Source organism: Thermobia domestica, chromosome 9, assembly GCF_964235325.1.
Source record: "Thermobia domestica chromosome 9, izTheDome1.hap1.1, whole genome shotgun sequence".
NCBI classification, from domain to species: Eukaryota; Metazoa; Arthropoda; class Insecta; order Zygentoma; family Lepismatidae; genus Thermobia; species Thermobia domestica.
In genome coordinates this window covers 185,079,412-185,101,495 of record NC_137462.1, presented here as the reverse complement: position 1 = coordinate 185,101,495, position 22,084 = coordinate 185,079,412, and the positions used below count along the sequence as shown (strand labels likewise).

At 34.2% G+C, this 22,084-nt stretch overlaps 1 protein-coding gene across 4 annotated transcripts in view; it reads right to left on the bottom strand.

Moving 5' to 3' along the window:
* Positions 1 to 22,084, bottom strand: part of LOC145660497 (cysteine-rich motor neuron 1 protein-like) — a 473,023-nt gene that overhangs the window by 20,643 nt on the left and 430,296 nt on the right. For 2 of the 4 annotated variants that reach the window (XM_081725618.1, XM_081725620.1), the window contains exons 4-8: positions 16,558 to 16,746; positions 15,916 to 16,110; positions 10,657 to 10,773; positions 5,172 to 5,435; positions 2,810 to 2,893 (exon numbers count right to left, since the gene is read on the bottom strand). In XM_081725618.1, the coding sequence (XP_081581744.1) occupies positions 2,810 to 2,893; positions 5,172 to 5,435; positions 10,657 to 10,773; positions 15,916 to 16,110; positions 16,558 to 16,746 (849 nt within the window). The remainder of the gene's footprint in view (positions 1 to 2,809; positions 2,894 to 5,171; positions 5,436 to 10,656; positions 10,774 to 15,915; positions 16,111 to 16,557; positions 16,747 to 22,084) is intronic. The other 2 variants (XM_081725619.1, XM_081725621.1) reach the window with 2 other exon arrangements.

The window sequence follows — 22,084 nt, the reverse complement described above, 5'->3', positions numbered from 1 at the left end:
TCTAACCCTTGATTTTTCTAGTTTTTCCTTACTTTTCTGTTTACCGTAATACATTTTTGGTAATTAGAAGTTTTGTTCCTTAAATATTGTCATAATACTTGTAGGATATATTAGTATTGTACCAATGTTTAATTTAAGATAGTTTGCGTCTGTCTGGTAGCAGTGTTACTAGCTACAGAAAATTTTAATTCCAGATTTTAGGGGGAAATTTTGGAAAAATTATCTGTTTAGTCTCTTCCCTCTTGTTGGCTATATCGGACCAAACGTACCAGTATCTGGAAGTATCGTCTTTGCTCTACACAACGCACTATAGAAAGTTTCAATAGGATAATTAGGGGAAGTACAGTTGAGGTTTGCAGTAGACCTTGTTCTCTAATTGGGAAGATAACTGTGATTTTTTAAAAGGTAGAATGAGATATTTTTTATTGACATGCTTACTTTATTAGATATCGTCACAATACTTGTAGGATATATTAGAGGGATACCAAAGCTTTTTTTAAGATAGTTTGTGTGTGTGTCTGATAGTAGTGTTGCCAGCTACAGAAAATTTTAATTCCAGATTTTAGAGGCAAATTTTGGAAAAAATTCCCTTTCTTATTTCTATTATTTCCTCCTTGTTGGCTACATTCGAACGAACGTACCAGTGTCTAACAGCCTCATCCTTAGCGTACACAGTGCACCATAAAAAAGTTTCACTAGAATAATTAGGGAAAGTACAGTTGAGGTTTATAATAAACCGTGTTCTGGAAATGGTAAGAAAATGGTGAATTTCTGAGGTAGAATGAGAATTTTTTTAAATTTCATGCTTACTTTGTTATATATCGCCATGATACTTGTAGGATATATTCTTGGAGTACTAAGGTTTATTTTCAGATAGTTTTCGTCTGTCTGATGGCAGTGTTTCCAGCCAAAACAATTAATTCCCGCTTTTAGGTGAAAATTCGAAAAAATTTCCCTTTTCCCCTTTATTATTACCCTCTCACTGGCTACATTGAAACAAACGTACCACTATCTGAAAGCTTCCTCTTTGCCCTACAGAACGCACCATAAAAAGTTTCAATAGGATAATTAGAGAAGCTGTAGCCCCGGCATATTTGATTTTTGCTTGCGAGGCGTAAAAAGTGTCAAAATTTCATGTGTATGACAGAATTTTTTCTTTCCCTCTTTGAATGGAAGCCAGCGGCTTCAGGATTTCACTGTACCTTGTCAACACACCAAAGACTTTTTAGGCGACTTGAACTCATATAGCAGCAGCGGTACTAGATACAAAAAAATTTTGAAAATCGGTTTCGGAATTTTTTGTAAATTTTCACTCCTACATTTCCCTCGATAATTTCCCACCCATTGACAACACTGCAATGCAACTTACACCAAAAAATAGCCACGTCCATTCTCTAAAAAGCAAGGTCTTAGCTATATCAATCGAGTGAATGGTTTTTGAGCAATAAGTCACTAACTGGAAATGTAGGAAAACGTCAAAAATGACCTGGGGCCGAAAGGAATAATCACACAATTTTGCTAGTATATAGGTACAAAGAAACAAAAGATTTGTAAGTTACAGGACTTCGACTCAGGTTCTGTTGATTATTTCAATAATCTGCAACGTAAATCAATAAATAATAGTTGCCAGAAAAAAACAGACATTTGAAAAAAAAACATGAAAAAGAACGATGTTTTTTATTGAAAAAAAACTTCACAGAAAAAAAACCGTTTTTTTACAACACTAGATGGAGCATTGGAAGATTCCTTATCACAACACCTGCCTAGTTTGCAATGAAGCTTTGTCGGGACTCTAACCCCTCTCTACTTGCAGTGGAGTATTGAGTGTCCTACCCCGCCTCACGTAGCTTGCTTCGTGAGGAAGCCTTCCCGAAACCGTCAGGTTGAAAGGATACCTATTTTACCCAAACTTTAGAGAATTTGCATCTACTTTAGAGAATTTGCATTATAATGGAATTTTGTAATAAAATCTGGTATTGGGAGAAAACGATTCCGGATTGTAATTTGTTCTACCTATGCTCCACCTATACCTGCATAAGTACAACTTTACAATATAATTAACTTTCAAACTTCGATGTAAGCCTTATATTTGAACATCCAACTTATGCAATTCAAGTTTTATTATTATTATTATTATTATTATTATTATTATTATTATTATTATTATTATTATTATTATTATTATTATTATTATTATTATTATTATTATTTTCCTACAACTAGTATGTACATCTAGAAAAAGACAAACAACAATCTGTTAGTTAACAATGTATTACATTGTTACATTTACACTACATTAATAAATAACAATTTCTTCCAGCAAAATAAAAAACTGTCTATTATTGGTAACGAACGACTTACTTTTTAGCGCCACAAAAGTTTTTTTTTTATTTTTTTTTTTTTTAGACTTCCAAACTATGCTATGCATAAGTGTCGGAAATCTTATAGAAGGGCTATGTCCGTTTGTCGACAGGAATCAGAGCAAAAATCGTAAAAGATCGATACGTGGAGATATCGAAATCGATTTCTCGAAAACTATACATGATACTTCACTCTTAAACATATTAGTTTGACCAGCACAATAAGATCTATAGATTGGTGTATGTCTCATCTTTGGGCTTTTTGTTTTTGTTAATTCCTAATAATAGTGTAGAAATTTGGACACGACGTTACATATTTAAGATTAAAATTACATTTTAGATTTTTTTTTTTTTTAAGTTTGTTAACATCTCTAGATGATATTTATTATAATCAGATATTTTAAGAGTCACACTAGAGGATATGTAAGAGTGGTACGACTGATACGTACTAGAGGATATGCAGGGAATTCCATGACTGATAGACGTAGTATGAGTAGTATCTTCTACATCAATTCTTGTATCCTCTGGAGAATCTGGAACAAACAGTAGAATTAATTAGTATATAGAAAATATTTTTTTTTAAAAAAATACATATTAATGCCATGTATGCAAGGAGCCATTCTACCTGGTATGGTTTTATAAGCAATGAGCTACAACAACTTGTAGGCAGTAAAATATCTAATACATAATATGTAATAAAATTTAGCTATTAATATGTGATTATGAATTATAAAAAAAATTAAAATGTAAAAAAGTATTTCGACTTTCAAAATGCCTAAAATTATAATGATAAATATATATCAAGAGCTTCTTGATGTTGTATTCCAGTGATTTATTTGGAAGTTGTTATTGAATAAAGTTACGAAAACACGCATAATATCAAAAAGATAACCAATATAAAAATAAACCTAACATTATTTTAAAACACATACACAAAATGAACAAATTGGGCCTTGTTACTTCAGCTCTGAGAAAGAACATCTTGTAATTGGAAACTAACGTTCAAAGAAACAAATCTACGAATCTTAATATGAATTAAATTGTATTATGAAGTACGTTGTAGCATTAAAAAAGTACTAAGATTTTTCTTTAGAGAAATTACGTGAAATATAAAAATTATTATTTTCTTTAGAGAAATTATAGTATAAAATTTTCGATGAAGCAAGAAACTAAAGACAGAGAAAAAATATACTACAGATAACATTTTGATATATGAATTCAAAAAAGACAAAAACAATATTATAGAGCTTTTCAAATGATAAGTTACACGGCGTTAAGCGAGCTGTCTGCTTTCTCCAATCGCAGTAACGCAGTGTTGTTAATTTGAAGCAAGCGATAGTAAATACTGACTTTTCGCACAACTGCGAATGTTATCAATACCAGAAGAGCTACCTAGAAATATTGTATTACCATATTAATTGTTGTCTTTGTCAAGTAAAAAAATGAAAATCAAACTCATAATCTATCACAGAATAGTAAATAAAATAACTTACTAACACTATTTGAGCTCTTTGCTTGGAAATGCATATGTAACTGCGAATTTTTAGGCAAACATTTTCATATACATATATATATAATACGATCCAAGTAGTATAAATAAAGACAGCAGAAGATTGTATTTCTTCCGAAAAATAATTTTAAAACGAACATTTCTTTATTAAGTTTAGAAAATGTGATTCTTTTCTTCGCGTTTCACGTTTGACTGTTTCATCACCCATTTCCCCCTTCTCTCCCTTTCTACTCAATATATACGTTCATGATTGCTGGACAAACACGCAGGCATCTAAATGACATCATAAATTGTTGCACCCAAAACAAACTTGATTGTTTTGAGACGCGGAGAACAGATACAATTGGGTGGGAACAAGGCTTCTTAGCTTTACTCGTATAACTGTTCTTTGAATTCTTTCTTAGTAAATAAAATTCACATTGTGTTTTCGAAGCTACAGAAAATATATTTAAAAAAAGATATGCCCATTTTTTAAGTGGTTCCATGCATTACTTTTAGAGTATACTTTTTTAAAAAAAAAAAAAAAGGTAAGAAAGACATCCCAATTGGAGGGAAAAAATACAAAAACTCAATTTCCAAAACTATAAAAACAAAAGCTTTAGAATTCGTTTCGTTTGTGTGCTGAAGCAAGGGAGTCCTCAGGAAGGAAGGTGTTTCTAAACGAACGAGGAGATTAACCTCGTAACAGGAGGAAACTGGGGATTATTCACTGCACAACATATAGAAAAATTGTAAGAGAAGATTTCATGAAATGGTGATTAACAAAATTTGCAACTTGTTATAATAAATTTAAGACCCAGACTAATATAGCGAAAGATTACAAATTATCACAAAAGATGGTGATAGTAGGATGAAATAGACGACGAGCTTTTAGCAGCTTTAGAGGAATAAATTAAAAGACGATAAATTTAGTTCTTGTTTATATTTTCAGCATGGACACTGAATACTCTCAATTTTACTGGAATAATATTTTTAACATTATGAATAATGCTGTCAACTCGTTTGCTATAACGCTAGGTAGAAAAAGAGCGAGAAAGGGAAGGGGAGGTCGCAATCTGGCAACTCTGCGCTAAATATACCGTACCATTGGTTACTGCTCATGTAACTTCTCATCTGAAAACAGCTGTAAGTTACTTGTACAATGAGCATTAGTTAGTTTAAAGAATACCCGAGAAATTTTATATATATACAGTATATCTTCTTATGGCATGTTTAGGTTTATGTATATTTTTAAATTACACAGATTTGTTTGAATTATACAACTTCTTTCTTTCTTTTTTCTCCGAAAAATGTACACTTACCTTGACATTTACAAATAGGACAACCCCTATCATTGACCTGAAGTCCAAAAGGGCATGTTTTATTACAGCTCTGTAGAGGACGACATTTGGAGCATTTACAAATTTCACAACCTTCACGGTTACGCCTGTATCCATTGCTGCAGTTTTTATGACACGAGGTAAGAGGCGGACAGTTTCCTTCCATGGGAGGTGGACTACATTGGCATAACTTGTTGCCATGTTTGTCTTCCACGTAGCCATTTGGGCAAACTAAAGTGCATTCTTCTGTAATACAACACAATAAACTTCTGTAGGAATTATATCAAATACAATTGTTTCATTGTAAATAGTTTTTAAATTGTAATTTAACACTGATATAAAAATATAAATTCATAGAACAGTTAAATAAAATTGAAAAAGATAAATCAATAAACGTAAAAATAATGAGAGAGAGACACACACACAGAATGTTTTAATTAATTTTCAAAACATAAGCAATAAAAATCAGATTCCACTTTAATCTTCAAGCTACATGGTAAGTTTCTACTTTAACTCTTAAACTACTGACTCATTTATGAAAAAAAGGCTATATCAATTTATTTCTTAAAGAAAAGTCCCACTGGATTCACTGTTTCTTCACGATTTCTGAAATAACGACAAAACCAAGGATAACGTCAATATTTAGGCTTCATAACGACATTCTCACAGACAGGCTTTCTTCCAGAAAATTTTGCCGGGGAAGAAGGGCGAAACCAAAATGTAAGGGAGGGGGGTGCATTAGGACGCTTTTTGTTAAATGACTTACCCTGCTCAAATTTAAGTTCAACTTTAATATGTAATAGCAATTTAACTTATCTTAGCTCCGAGGGGGCTTTGCTTGGAAGAAACATTGTTCATAGGGTACTATGAAACCAAAGTGGTCGATGGTTTTGAAACATTCGAAACACCGTAATTTGACTGCATGATGCAAAACTTCATAATTAACTGATAATTACGCAGTGATAAATCATGTCTCAAACATAGTGACTACCTCGTTTCACAGTTCTTTCTAAATACTAGTCAGTCGTGAAGCCCAAATTTCGATATTGTACTTCATTTATTATTTTAAAAATCGTGTGAAAATGTGCAAAGGCATCCTCTTCACATAGTTGTAATAATACACACGAGTTTCTCTTTATTCTCGAGTCGTTAAGCAACTTAAAACGTTAATAAGTTTCATTCACATGACAATACACTGCAAACTGTAGCATAAAAAGTGTATGAAGGCTCAAGTTTTGGTACAATAGGGCCCACATTTCTAACATGAACTTAATAAACTTTCGTGCCAATTATGCATATCAGTTTTCCAATCCTTTGGAAAGCTCCCCAGTTACTGTTCAGTGATTTCATGTAACTGGAGCCGAGGTAGAGCACTCACCTCTGGTGCGAGGGGTCCCTGATTCGATCCCAGCTCATGTCGAGAGGGATTTCTAGTGGACAAATATCTTGTGAGTGGATCTTTTCGAGGTTCTTCCGGTTCCTTCCACATTATTCATCATTATTGTCACTACAGTCTCCCTTTTACTCGGTGCGTAATCCTGAGACGCGAAAATAAAAAGATTTCATGTAATGGTTCTGTAACTTTGATTCCAAGCGCATCTGAAGCAGATGTTTTGCCTAAACAGTTTGGATTGGATTCTCCTATTTGCCAGATTTGCCTCAATTTGTCCCCCGATTTTCAGTCTGCAACTTATCCCTGTCAGCAAGAAATGGAATTACCATATTCGTACTAAGAACTTCACTACTTATCACATTTTTATAAATTTAATGTATAGATCATGTTCACGTGTGAAGGGAACAAAATAATGTGATCAATACAACAAAAATGATGAATCACATGGAATGCGCGACGCTGTAACTAATGTGTTTGTTCATGAACGAATGACAATGTGATCTAATGTTAATACTTCCTTGTTTCTTTCCAGAGTAAATCCTTTTGGACGTTATGTTCGAAAAAAGGAATTCACTATTATCAAAGGTACCAGAATCGATGTTTTATTTAGGTTTGTTAGGTTTAATAAATAATACCTAAAGCTTTTAGTTTATTTATAACCTTTATTTCAATGTATTTTGGTACTTCTTATTAGCCTAGGTAACCCTCTTTGGAAATTACACTTTTTTTTAAAATCCTGATATACTCCTTTACCGTTGTGTGTGTGTTTCCCTTTGTTACATCTACATTTTTTTTTGCACATTGGCAACATGTTTCATTCACATTCTCATGAAGTCTAGGATACGTAATAAAATTATAAGTTCTTCTCGAAATTTCTCGGAGGTTCGAAGGCTATTTTGAAACTGTAAGATAAAATATATGCATTCAGTCAGTCCAGGATACATAGGTAATCTTGCACATCACCTTCTTTCAAAAACTTGTTTATATCTGTGAACCATTTCCTCACGGTACTGCTCACTCTATCTTATGGTACACAGAAACTGAATTCCCTTATGTAAATTTGTCCTTGTATGAACACAGATCGGAAGTCTTGAAAAAAGTTTTTTTAAAAAAAAGAAAAAAGAAAAAAAGAACGCCAACTATTGGATATCAAGCATGAGTGTGCTGAAGTAAAATGTAGATACAACGTGCTTGAAGTGAATTTTTAATGATATATATATCTTTGTATGAAATCTATTTGTTCCGGCATACTGTAAGTTAACTGTCAGTGGATGAAATTGAGTTCATTTTCTAGGAATTGAAGTTAATAAATTAGTGTGCAAAATTGCATCTTCCATTCACCTACTCGAATTTCTCTTGTTTTGACTTCCATACCATGCTATGTGCGATGGCGGCTCTAGACTTCCACAAGAGAAAGTCACATCAACAATGGAGATGAAACTAGCTTTGTACTCCCCGATTACGATGTCATTTTCCGACTTTAGAGTCACAAATCATGTTTTACTTTGCAGGTATTTTTTGAATTTCACTATTAGGTACAGGAAAAACTGCCAATGTATAACCACATATCAAGTATTTGTCTTACGCACAGAATTATTTAACTTTACATGCTTTAATCAGCACAAACAATACAAGCTGTCAAGAAGAGAAAAATAAATTTGAGTCGCCAAAATTATTCAATCTATTTCAATTGAGTTTTCTCAACCGGTTTAGCAAATGAAATGAAATTTCTAATTTAGTTTTACGTCCCACGGTACTGTCCTTTAGGCTAAAAGAAACGAAGAATAAATGAAAGTGAATTATGAAAATAATTTGTGGAATGATAATGTGAGAGAAAACAGGAGAATCTGAGAAAACCCATGGACACGATATTGTCCACTGCAAACTCGAGTGGGTGGGGATCAAACCAAAGACCCTTCGCCTAAAGAAAGGGACACGATAATATTTTCATGACGCATTGAAATAAGTATGCAGTCAATTTCGATCGTTTCTAAAGCAAATGAGATTTCATTTAATCATTCATTTTTAGCACCAAGACGTATACCAATTGTTTAACGTAGACTCTGAGTCCCACGTGTTTGTAACGAAAATCGATTCTGGTATTTCATGCCACAGACGTGTTTGGAAACCACATATCTATGAGGAAACTTCAAAATATGCATGAAGTTCAGAAAGTCTACCAGGGACTCCGTGAGTGTTGTCCTCCTCAAACTTATCCTACATGTCTTGAAAACTAACGATTTTCAACTTAATTGTTATTTTATAATTATATATTTAAATTATAAGTGTGACATATCTTTATTTGTGGCTTCGCATGTTTACTTTCACAGTATCATTTCAATGGTAAATCAATTTAAATGTTTCAGAATATTCACTCGTTCCCTAAATGCTTGAAAAAAAGTTACATAAGCATACGCCAGGTATTATTAAACTCCAAATTGTATAGTATACCAAGAAAGTGTTTTTATTTTTTCTTCACACTAATTTGAATATGAGCGCAGCAAACAAATAATGATTTGAAATTCTACTGTGGATTCCTCTCGTCCTTGATACAAGTCATTGTGTTGTATCTGTGTGGGGATGTGCGAGAAATGGAACAAATCCGTCCCATTTCGCTCGTGTTGAGCGCGTCAGCACAGCCACAGAACTTAAGCTCCGCCCTATTTTCTCTTTTCCCGTGATCCTTCCTGCCGAAAGAAACAGGTTCTTTATTTTCGCTCTTTCAATTACAAAAAATGTGTGATTACATTGTACATAAGGACAGGCGTTTAAAGACATCCTCTGTAAAGCAGGCAATCGATAGACGTGACTTATACTATGTTGCAAATCTCTCAGACATCAATCAGGATTGTAGACACTAATTAACATTTTTTGATCGGCCGTTCCTAATTTTACACAGGAATATATTTTTTCTGAATTATTTTTCTTCGTATTAACTGAGAAGGAATATGACTCCCTGACTATATTATAGAGTCGATCTTGGCTATGCATAAGTCGGAAGTCTTATAGATTGGTTATCTTTCTGTCCATCCTTCAACAGAAATGAGAGCAAAAACGACAAGAACGAGAAACGGCTTTTTGACATGGATGTAGCGTCCCAAAATACACCTAAGTCTCGATTTTTATCTTCCTATTCAAACCGGAAGTGGTGCAAATCGTAATTTCCTGTTTTGACACTGATTGCCATGGTGAAAAAAGTGGAAATAGATAGTGACAAACAGTTTTTGACATGAATTCAGTACCGCAAGCATTTTTATCTCTGACTTTATTCCTTTATTACAACCAGAAGTGACAGGCATTAACTACTACTTCTGGTTTCAATATTAATCTCCATTAAAAAAGAAAAAGAAAGAAAAAAAAGAAAGCACGAACTAGTGAGTAAAAGCTTTTTGATTTGGACTCAATATCCAAGGAACAGATTCTATCTTTGATCTTATCCTTTCATTGCAACCAAAATTTACAGATACAGATGTACTACTTCCAGGTTGGGAGTTTACCATACACTGATCACCGTAATGCACCACTTGCTATATACTCAATTGATTGAAATTCAAATCGTTCCCACAGTGCAACGAAAGTGATATCAGCGACCCTGCTGGCTGCAGTCGTAACTAATCGCATCGTCTGCTACTGGCAGTAGCTAATTGTATAAAATCCACGCGCTCAAAATGATTTGATTCGTTCTTGTTTTCAATACTCCGTGCTACCCGAACTGCTTTGAGTGGTGGCGCCACAGTCTCCAGTCACGTGATTTAGTTTCTGCGGGAAGAGCAGCTGAACTTCACCTCTGCTTCTTGACAACTTCACCTTCACAACTTGATGTTTGTATACACGAGTAAAGACTGTCTTCTCTTCTATGAAAACTGAAGAGAATACAGTTAAATACAGTGTCACATTTCATAGTCACTCCACACATCACCCAATGTGAAGGACATCTGTGAAAACTTTAATTATCGTTAAGGTATTTTAAGAATGAACAATTATTTCAGAATAAAAAGACAAAATCGAACTTTTTCTTATCTTCCAGTGTGCGCCTAATATGGATATAACCTTTTGAGTTGACCAAGAACCTACCTGCTTGACATTTGCAGTGATAGCATCCCGCATCATCTTGCACAAAGCCATGCAGACAGCGCAAAGAGCAGTTGTTGAGGGCTGGGCAATGTGGGGGCAGGGTGATGATGGAGGCTGCTGAAACAGGACGAGAAACCAACTCAAGAGAAAACATGGCCATCGGCAAAGTTAATTCCAGCCAATAGACAAAGAGAAGAAGAAAATTAAATTTAAGAAAGATTTTATATAAACAAAGCCACGCCACTCAGGGAAAATTCAAATAAAATAAAAAAAAAAAAAGTAAGCACTTCAGAAAATATAATTGTGTTTATGATCCTAGAATAGTGATCTGTTAGTATTATTCTATACTCAGGCTAAGTTTCCTGAAAAGATTTAAAGTTGTATTTTTGTGCCTGCATCAAGGATACTGCTGCTTTAGGCTTTCATGGCAAGATTCAAGCTGGACATTAAGAATTCTTACTAACTATCGTTGCATGAGTAGAGATATTAACATTTTTTGGTGTCTCCAGTTATACGACAGCATGGGAAATGTTTTCAATACAGAAAAACTATGAAAACAGTAATATAGTGAGAAAAACCTAGCATACTATTATAGAATATACGCCTTTTATTGAGTAGTAGCATCACAAAGGATGGGACGGCCAAGAAAGAATTGAAACACACGAGTAGGAAACGATCAATATACTATATTTATAAATTTTTAATGCACACAAAGTTTGTGTAGAAACCAGTTACTTTAATAAAGATAACGCTTATTATATTTTCCTACAATATTTAACTGTAACGCAGGATAACTCTTAGATGTCCAATTTGCTTTTAGGATATATTGAACATATGTACTTTACTAGAACAAAAAAAGGCGTATATATTTTGATGACAGCATGTAAATAAATCAGTGATAAGACGAAGCACAATGATAAGTCAAAAGAAATGCAATAATCAATCATGTAAACGAAGTCATATTTAGTCGTAGTTTAGTAAAAACGAAAGTTAGCGAGAATATGAAACACAAATTTACGCTGGGAAGCGGACAAACTGTACTTCCCGTATAGAACTTTTGTTGTCAAGACATATACTGAACAATTAAAAGTGAAAAAAAAAAAAAAAGAAAGAAAGAAAGAAAGAATGATACGAACTCATCAGAGAACGTTGGGGATGATAAAATCAAAACGTCTGTCAAGACATATTGAATAAATTAAAAGTAAAATAAATAAAGAAAGAAAGAATGATACGAACTCATCAGAGAACATATTGGGGATGATTAAATCGAAACGTCCAAGATGAACAGCATGCATACAATTTCAGTTGGAAATTCCCTTACAATAAAAGACTTTTCGGAAGGCTAAGAAGATGGAAGAAGTAGGATAACACGGAAATGGGTAATAATAATCCAAATTATATAGGATTACACAAGAATGAAACCACATTGTTTTTCTGCAGCAATATACCTTTAAGTTTTTAAATTTGAAGAGTATTTGCGAAAACATTCCTGAAGACGACATGTATTCTACGAAATGGATTTAATGGACAAGACAATGTATTTACATATGTAATGTAGCAATACATTATACCATCAACATCTATACAAAAATATGAAAGGTATTTGTTCACGAAGTTTCATAGTCATTATATATATATGTGTGTTTCAGATAGAAACATAGCCTGAGTATTATAAACACTTTTATTTACAAACATGGCTTTGTTTTTTCCATATAGAAAATATGATAAAGACATGCAAATTAAAGTCATTACGATGCTTCAGAATTTTAAGTACTAAGCTCAAAAAGTTATGATTTTTTTGCAAAACGCAATAAATACTGAAATAAAATTTAAATACATATATTTTTTTATTCAAGATAATTATTTATTTCTATATAAAGCACTAAGTTATTAAGTAACTAATAAATAATGCTAGTTACAAGCAAGTTTTTTTAAAGATAATTTTTATTTCACTTTAACAAATTAGGCACTAAATTATTATACGTAACAAGCAAATAATAAATGCATACATGCACATTCATGGATTAACAATGCACTTTGCATTATTCATACAGTTATTTTAGTTTGTTTCTTTTTTTAAAAAAATAAATTTAAGCATAATTAAAGTTTTGGATGCATTTAATTTTGACAAGAGTTAATGTAAACAAAACAAAAAAGTACAATTTTGACAGGAGTTAATGTAAACGAAACGAAAAGTACAATTTTCAGTGTGCAAATACATTCAAGTTAGCATACGTAGACGGCCATTTCGGGACGGGACTTCTGTTTTTCATATACAAACGACCAATTTAAAATTCTTATTCATAAAGTGTGAAATTAATGAACATATATTTTTTCTTACAACTATCAGGTATGAAATTATACTCAACCCAAAAATAAGCCACTCTTTTAGAATTCAAGGGGAAAAAAATATTTTTATTTTAGCATTTACCGTATATTTACTATTTGGAAACAATCTGCTACATGTAAGTGTTTCCAGTGAAGAGCGGCGCCCAGCGTTTTAAACAGCACACAATATAACTAAACCTCATAACGAAAATTTTTGTAAAGCCGTGTGGGTAAATAGTGTGGCTTATTGTCGGGGCAATATGGTATGTAGTTAGAACAAACCAATATCGAATCTAAGTCGGCATGGAAAATATTTAACTTACCAGAAATAATAATAATAATAATAATAATAATAATAATAATAATAATAATAATAATAATAATAATAATAATATAAATGTACATTGAAAATCTTTCGCTGATACTTCATCAGATATGGACGGCAGAGGAAGCAGGAACAAGATTAATGAAAAGAGCTGTACTTGAGGATTCAATGGCTATCAGCTAAATTTCGTCATACATGACGCTCCTCAGTTATCGTCTTTTTCCATAGCATTTCTTCCCCTTCCTGTTCAATAAAATATCAACGAAACACTTCCAATACACTTACCTTATTTGTGTTTGGTGATAACGTTTTAACAAATTTCTAATAAGTTGATCTTTCCATCTCTATTTATGTATGATAAAGTTATAAACAATATTTCTAAAAATGTCCGCATTTTTGTTTCAAGTCAAGCAGAAAGATTTTACAAATTCGTAACGGGAGTTACAGCTCCCTTCTGGCTATGTATATAACATACGCGTCTTTGGCGAGGGGGACTTGGGTTCGATTTCCAGCGGGAGTTCATGTCGTTCATGGATTGTTAAATATAGGTCCGCGTCTCAAATAGCCTCGCTGCGACTGACAAAAAGGGCTGTCGGGGAATCCTTGTGTAACTCTAGGAATCGTGATACAGAGCAGATATGACTTATTCTACAATAACGTATAATACTGATAATTCCATACCGGCTAACCTTAATATTATTCCAGTATTTCTAAATTAACTTATCTTACGATTCCAGATAACAACAAAGCTAAAATGAAACGATTTCGATCTCCTCGTTTCATAATACTTTTACTCATTTTAGTGCTTTCGCTCTAAAAACAATTCACAATTATTCCCTAACACCCTATACATTAAAAGAATTTTGCTGCTTCGCAAAAAGCGTATTTAATAATTTCGACATGCAAAATATAATAATAAATGAAAAGAATAATTTATGACTGTTTTGGTTGCATAGAAAATATTTTCAAGTCAGGAGAAAATAAATACTGTTGAGCGTTCGCCCAGTGTCGTGGGATAATGTAGGAGCTATGTCATAATGTGTAGCAGATACCGCTCAAGAAAAATCCGTAACAATGGTGACGGGACAAGCGATGTAAAGTTTATTTCTTCTATAGATGTGTAGTTTGGCAAATTCTTTGAACTTTCCCTGCTGGATTCTACAACAGTATCCCTTCCTTCCTCCATCCCTCTTTTGACCGCATTTGCGGGGTTGCAATGTCTCAACACCTACTGTCTCTCTGTCTCTCACTCTCTCTCCCAGTACTATCACTGATTTGAAACAGATATCAGGCCTCCACATTTTGCTACAATCGAGTATAATATATATACATAAGAAAACTTCTTATCAATGACTGAAAGTACACCGTTTGGAACTGTGGCACCTAACAAGTAAGTAGTTCACGTGGATTTGACGAGAATACAATACAATGCTAAAAATGAGGGTTCTGGTTAGCCATTAATTATTGGGGGTGTTTTCTACAAGTTCCCGTGGACGAAGACTTATTTATGGCACTAGCCACCACACGTAGAAATTGGCATTCTTTATACACAAACTGCACATCCATTGAAGAAATAAACTATACGTACCACATATCCCAGACTGTTTGAATTAAACCCTTCGGTGCTTCTTGCCTGGAAGTTGATTTTTAATTAAAATATAAAGATTGAATCTCGACATGTTTAAGAAAAATAAATTAGCAGAAATCTATCTCAAAATTGGATCCTCGGGAAATAACTTAAATCTATCCCTTGATGAGAATAATATTAAAACTTTCAATCAATCAGAGTTTATTATCTGAAGCATCTGTCGCGTAACTCGCTTCGTTTTGTTTAATACAATTCTCGATTCTTTATTTTGCTGGTATTATTAACCTTGGTAAAGGGAGTTCTTCAACTAGATTTGAAAAATTAATGATCCAAATATTTCAATTCTGTGTTATAAAAACTTTTTTTTAATCGTATTTAACTGCGAATTCATATTTTAAAAATACTGAGTAGCTGAAATTCGCCTTTGAAAGCACTGAATATTTGAATCCGTTTATAACTAATTACTAGAATGCAATTTGATCTAATCTAATTTAAACTGTTATTCAGATTTGATAACTGTAACGTTAAACACAGTATTTATGAGTTCTCATGATACGATTACGAATAATAAATTTAAACAAATTTTGAAGAACTTCTGATATTCTTGTGAGAAACGCATTCTGTCTCTATTTCACTAATGCATGCAACCGAACACCACAAACACAGAATCAAATATATAGTAATTTTATCCTTGCTCTTCTGACGTCTATTTCTCAATCAAGTCTTGTAATATGTTTCTTAGAAGTCGTAAAATATGAACTAGAAATTCTAGAAATATAGTAACAGTCATTTCTAAATACTAACGCTGACATACAACTGTACAATATTTGTTTTTGAAAAATTTTACATTATTATTACAAGACTAGTATTTTGAGAAATAGGTTCCTGGGTAAAAAAAAAAAAAGTAACAGTCATATTTCCACAAGACTTATAACATCGCCTGAAATTCAAAGAAATATATAATTATTAATATTTAAAAAAATAATGAGTGCAAAATAAACATGGTAGATTTACTTACTGTCGCACAAGGGACAACACTCTCCTGGTACATGTCGTGGATTCATGCATGACACTTCGCACATGTACGCCTGGCATTTCTTCTCACCAGAATCACAAGTACACGTCGTGCACGGATCTTCTTGCCAGGTTTCCTTGTTCTTGTAAATTTTACCAGATGATGAGAAACATCCGTCAGGGTAGGCCGAGGATATGCCTAAAAAATATTTATTATTATTATTATTATTATTATTATTATTATTATTATTATTATTATTATTATTATTATTATTATTATTATTATTATTTATTTTTGTCAATAACTCCTCACTACGTATATAACTTATTTATGTATAAGAACAAATTTAGAAAAAAATATTAGATCTACAATATAAGGTGTACATTCTCCTTGGTAAGATTGTTAGGGCGAAATGAGAATTAGGTGAAATGTGAATTCGCATGGTGCCTAAAATGTTGGATGTGATATTTATCAATAAGTTACGCCTAACATTTTAGTCTTAGGCGAAATGAGGATTAGACACATTGATGAGTATATCATTATGGAGACGCAAAAACAATGAACATGACAAGTTATAATAAACAAATCTAGATGTACTTAAGATACTTTGTTATACATAACTGCCAAGCAAATACAAATACTTACCCACACAGACAGGACAGCATTCTCCCTCTGGTATTTTGGTCATTGCACATGGAGGAAGATTAGGGCAACTCAATGTACTCGAACAGAAAGTGAGTCCATCTTTGCAGCGACATTCTGTGCAGTTATCTTTTCTCCACGTAGACCCATTTGGATAATCAGTGCCATCTAAAGTGCAGTTCAAGTTATCATCTGGAAAACAAGCCGTAAACATTATTGTTAATACAATTGCTTAAAACTTGAATCTAAATACACAATATTACTTTCGAACCCTGCACACTGAGAAAAAAATGTAGATGGCGTACTTAAAAACGTAGGTTACATGCGTAATTCCTGTAGTTTTTGGACTTAACGTACAGCAGACGTATAACTGAAAACGCATATTTTATAATACTTTCCGTATCTATAAATGTTCCATCTATACGTACTTTCCGTATGAAACAATATAGGCGGTCAGGATCTCACATACAAATGGACGATATAACATATAGCTGAGAAATATAACATAAGTATATGCATGTGATATACGGAAAATTGTTAGATGTCAGACATCCTGCAACGGCATGATGTAACATCTAAGGGCACTGCGTATGTAGTATATGGATAACGTATGCTCCATACTGTTTTATGTAGTAAGCAAGAGGATTCCGTATATTTGTACAATATACTGCTGTCCGGAGAAAGGATTTTTTTTCAGTGCAAGCAGGCCCATATTTAGGTATTTTACGCCCCTGGGATCATGAAAATTTTGGACCATTCCCCTTTCTCCTGCCTCCTTTAAATTTCTCTCTTCTGTTCGGCCTCTTTGTTTCGCACACCATACTTCAATTTCATTAGCTTTCTCTCTCTCTCTCTCTCTCTCTCTCTTTTTTTTTTTTTAGTATTTCATCCCTGGAAATTTGCTGCCGTAGGTTTGGGCCCCTGTGGCTTGTAAGTAATTCCGGGCCTGCATGGAAGGAAATTAGGAATCATATATAGTTGAGAAGTACTAATTACGGATGAAATGTCAAATAATTAGTATAGTATAATGTTTACATAATTTATATAACTTAAATAATTCAATAAAATTGGTAATTGGTAGTTCATGAATACTATATGAAAGGCTATAATGCAGGGATGCAAATAAGCAACCAAATTTTACTAGCCCAAGAAAAAAGCTACTAGCCCACATCTCTCATCCCAAGTGTGACTTGTATAGTCTTTACTGTTTAAAAACTCGCCCGCACCGATGAACCACTCGCCCAGGGCGAGTGGTTATTTGCATCCTTGCTATAATGTTAAGAATAATGCACCACTTAATTTTAATACAAGACATTTTAACAGAATGTTACAGAGAAACATTACTCGTAAGATGGGCACATGTGTGTAGACACAACGAAAAAAAAATAGAATTGCAAATTTAAAAAAAAGGAAAGAAATTTTAGAAACAAGTAGAGGTGGCTCTTAAAGTAGTTTTCGATCTTGTGAAAGGTTTATCCGGCGAAGGACGGCACCTATGCACAGATAATTATTACACTAGTATTCCTTTTGCCCATCGGCGCAAATCTGTCTTGAACATTGGGGAAGACGGTTAAGACTGTTCTCATATTTTTTAAAGCGATGTTCAAAATATTTGAAGTTGAAAAACAATGCTGTAGAGAATGAATGGAGTAGAGTTGTTTTCAACATTGGGAGGCAGTCAGATTTGAGACTTATTCTGAAGGAGGGGGGGGAGAGAAGATGAGACTCGTATTACGACACATGAATCTGATTTCTGAGGTGGGCCTGCTGTATATTATATACCAGGCGATGTAGATGAAGTGGCAGTCGGACACAAATCATCACATTTTCCCCCAAAAAGCACATTTCAAATCGGATTAGTAGGGGGACAGTCCTCCAGTTCCAAGATTGGGAGACATGTCCTCCTCATCCCCGGGATTTGCGCCAGTGCTCTTGCCTACTTTACAATTGACAGTAACACACATCTATCGGTATAATTAGGTCTAACTGTAAATATATGCCATTTGATGTTACTAAAGAGAAATTGAGAAAAGGTGATATTGTAGGTAAGAAAACTCAGAAAGGTGGGATAGTAATGAAGTGGAAAGACAAGAGAGGTGTGTTAATCCTATCTACAACTCACTCTGCTGAAAAGGTAACTGTAGCAGATAAACGTGGTTCAGAAATTAGGAAGTCTACTCCAATTGTTGATTGCAATCCTGGCAAGTCTTTTGTTGATTTAAGTGATTAGCTAACTTTACTGTAACTACGTATAATTACGAATGATTTAGCAGAGTAAGCATGTAATGCAATGAAACATTTATGTGAGAGTAGAAATGTATTTTAACCAGGGGTAAAAGTGAGCGGGGACGCGGGAGACGCAGTCCTCCCACCTCGAAAAAAAAATATGGAAGGTATCCTTCCAATTTCTAAAAAATCACAATGGGTAAAGAGAGGCAGGAGGAACGGCGCGATGGCGTGCCGCTACCTACCGTTCCCCTACCTTTCAGATCCACTTTTACCCCTGATTTTAACACATATATACGAGTGAGCTACAAACACTTAAGAGGAATATAAACGTTATCTACATTAGTTATTGTGTGTAATTCGTATAAAGAGCACGTCGACAGTCTCACTATTATTACTCGAGACCATCTTTCACAAGAGAAAAATACTTCACAGTAAAAGCCCAACACAGTTGACATTGTCTTACAAAGTTCCGCCACCTTGCCAACAGATGGCATTAGCATGCATAAACTGAGCTAACAAGATTAATATTGTTGACTCCCTTCAACTAGCTTCATATGCGAATCCTCTACGAAAGACTGCACAATGGTACTTAAATAAAATAAATAAATAAATAAATAAATAAAGATATTCTAGAATTGAATGGGAAACGTCCTCGTAAATGCCTTCATTCTCTACACTGAGTGCATTCAGTCCTGTAAGCTTGAAGTCTGCATGGGCCGAAATTTCTGGCCCGGGCCCGGCCCGGCCTGGCCCGTGAATTTATAACGTGAGGCCGGACCCGAGTCCGAAATATGTTTTAGCATTTACGCCCGAGCCCGGCCCGGGCTCGTGTGATAATCAAATGAGCCTGAAATAAGCTCGAACTACAGAAACCTAATAATTAACGCAAAATTGTATTTTTATTTACAACAGTTGAGTTTACAACAGTTATTTACAACAGTTTACAGAGAGTTGTGTGTTTTGCAGATGTGTTTTAAGAGTTCTTCAGAAAGAATGGTCCAATAAATATCGTTGTATAGTATACTTACAAACTTAGGCTCGAAGAGGCCTAAGAAATATGGTTGTATATTTAAAAATTTACGTCCCGAGCCCGGCCGGGGCTCGAAGTGATATGCTTTGTAGGCCCAAGTCCGGCCCGCGGGCCGGGTCGGGCTTAAGCCAGCGGGTTCGGCCCGAGCCCTTGCAGACCTCTGCCGGTAACCTACAGATAAATAAATTCCGGGAACGTATAATCCTAAGTTTTCTGTCAGAGCAATCACCTCCACGACAAGAATTTGCTTCACATGCGCAAGGCAGAAAAGCTCCAACTCATCATTTGATAGAGGGATAATGGAATAATGAAGCAAGGAGGCTGTGTTCATTGCTACAAAAAATATGGCGGAAATGGAAAATCTGAGTCGACAGAGAGGAAATTTGGTAGGTGAGTGAAGACAATATGTGGCAAATGCCCCAAGAATCCTTTCATGTGCAGAGTGTTTCAATAGAAATCAGTAAGCTGTCGAAAGTATTCAGTCAAAATATATAAACTTTATATCTATATAGGTTATGTACGAGAAAGCTAAGTGTAACAAAACTTATCATAATGATTATATAAAGAACAGTTATGTAAAATAGTAAGTGTACAAGTGACATTCTACATAATGTAAAAAACTTTAACTGTGAAATCAAACTCGAAACATGTAGTATTTACGCTTAATCCTTCTTTTTTAATTGCTAATACTTCAATAAAATGCTAATTATAAATAGTTTTCAAGAATTTTTTTTATTTTACATGAAAGAAATTAAAATTATCAGTACTGTCCCGTCTTACTGTTAGTTGTACGCTACATCTGTTAAACAGTCAGATATAGTTTCACTCGAACTGTGTATGAGTTTCTATACACAAGGCCTAGAATGAGGAAATTGCTTGTGCATGGAATAGGATACACGCGGCCCAGAAGCAAGACGCCGCGCCGTGTGTATGAAATATCATACACATGCAGGCCCGTGCTGGCCCACCGGGACACCGGGACGTGTCCCGGTGCGCCCTCTGAAATATCACAGTATAAATAAAGGTACAAATTTTCAGTAATAAATTCTTACAGTTTTATTGGTAAAGAACCCGTGAAAGGTGCAGTGCACTCTTTACATTAGGCACCCTTCCGAGACCACATCAAAGATGAACGATTTTATTTACTCTTCTGTATAGCACAGTTTTGTACAATAAATACACACAGTTACTATTGGCGAAGAACCCGTGAAAGGTACAGTGCGCCCTCTACATAAGGCGCCCTACGAAACATCACATTATAGATAAGTGGTTTTGGTTATCCTGTATACCAGCTTTGTATAATAAATTCAAATACTGACTGGTAGTACAGAACCTGTGAAGAATACAAGGCGCCCTTTACATAAGATGCCCTGCGAAATCACATTATTTTTTTCAATTTTATTCCTCTGTATTTCAGTTTTGTATTATGAATTCATACAGTTGTTATTGGCAGAGAGCAGGTAAAGAGTATAACCACTTACAAAAATATTATAAAGTTATATATCTATAAAACGAAACAATGTGATACATCAAGAATGGTTCGGATAGTCAAACATACAATGCATTTATGTAATACTACACTAACACTAGTCTCTAATTTACGATTTTTAGGGCATCGAAGCTTTCACAGTCTTAATATGCATCCATATATCCGAGCATATTAATTAATACTGTGTGTTTTAAAGCAGTGTTCGGATGATCAGAACCTGTTGTATTTCTGAAATATAGCTGTATTAATTCCCGTAAAATGTGGTCTTCCTGTCACCACGGCACGGCGCGTCCTCATGTTGTGGATCGAGGAGGAGGCGTCTGGGATATAGAGGTTAGTTGCGAATTTACTGAGCAAGCAATCGCGGACAGACAAGGGGTGTTAACCCAGCTTGAGAATTTGGTGTGAGGCTAACAACCTCATCCTGTGAAAAAATGATTGTTCAGATAAGTTCGCAGAATCCTCGGATCAGAACTGATAACTTGGCACAAACACAGGAAAGTAAAATCGACATGAGATTTTGAACATGGAATATAAGAAGTCTAGGACGGGCTCGTTAAAATGTGTAAAAAATGAGTTTAAAAATACAGATTAGACCTAGTGGGATATCAGAAAGTTAGATGAGAAGAAATGGAGGAGTCAAGTCGGGAAATTTTACGTTATTTTACGGGGAAGAAATTAAAAATTACCAACTAGAAACAGGGCTTTCCGTTCACAAACGAATACGTAATATCAGCAGTTACATAGGTTGAATTTGCTATTGATAGATTCTCTTTTACTTC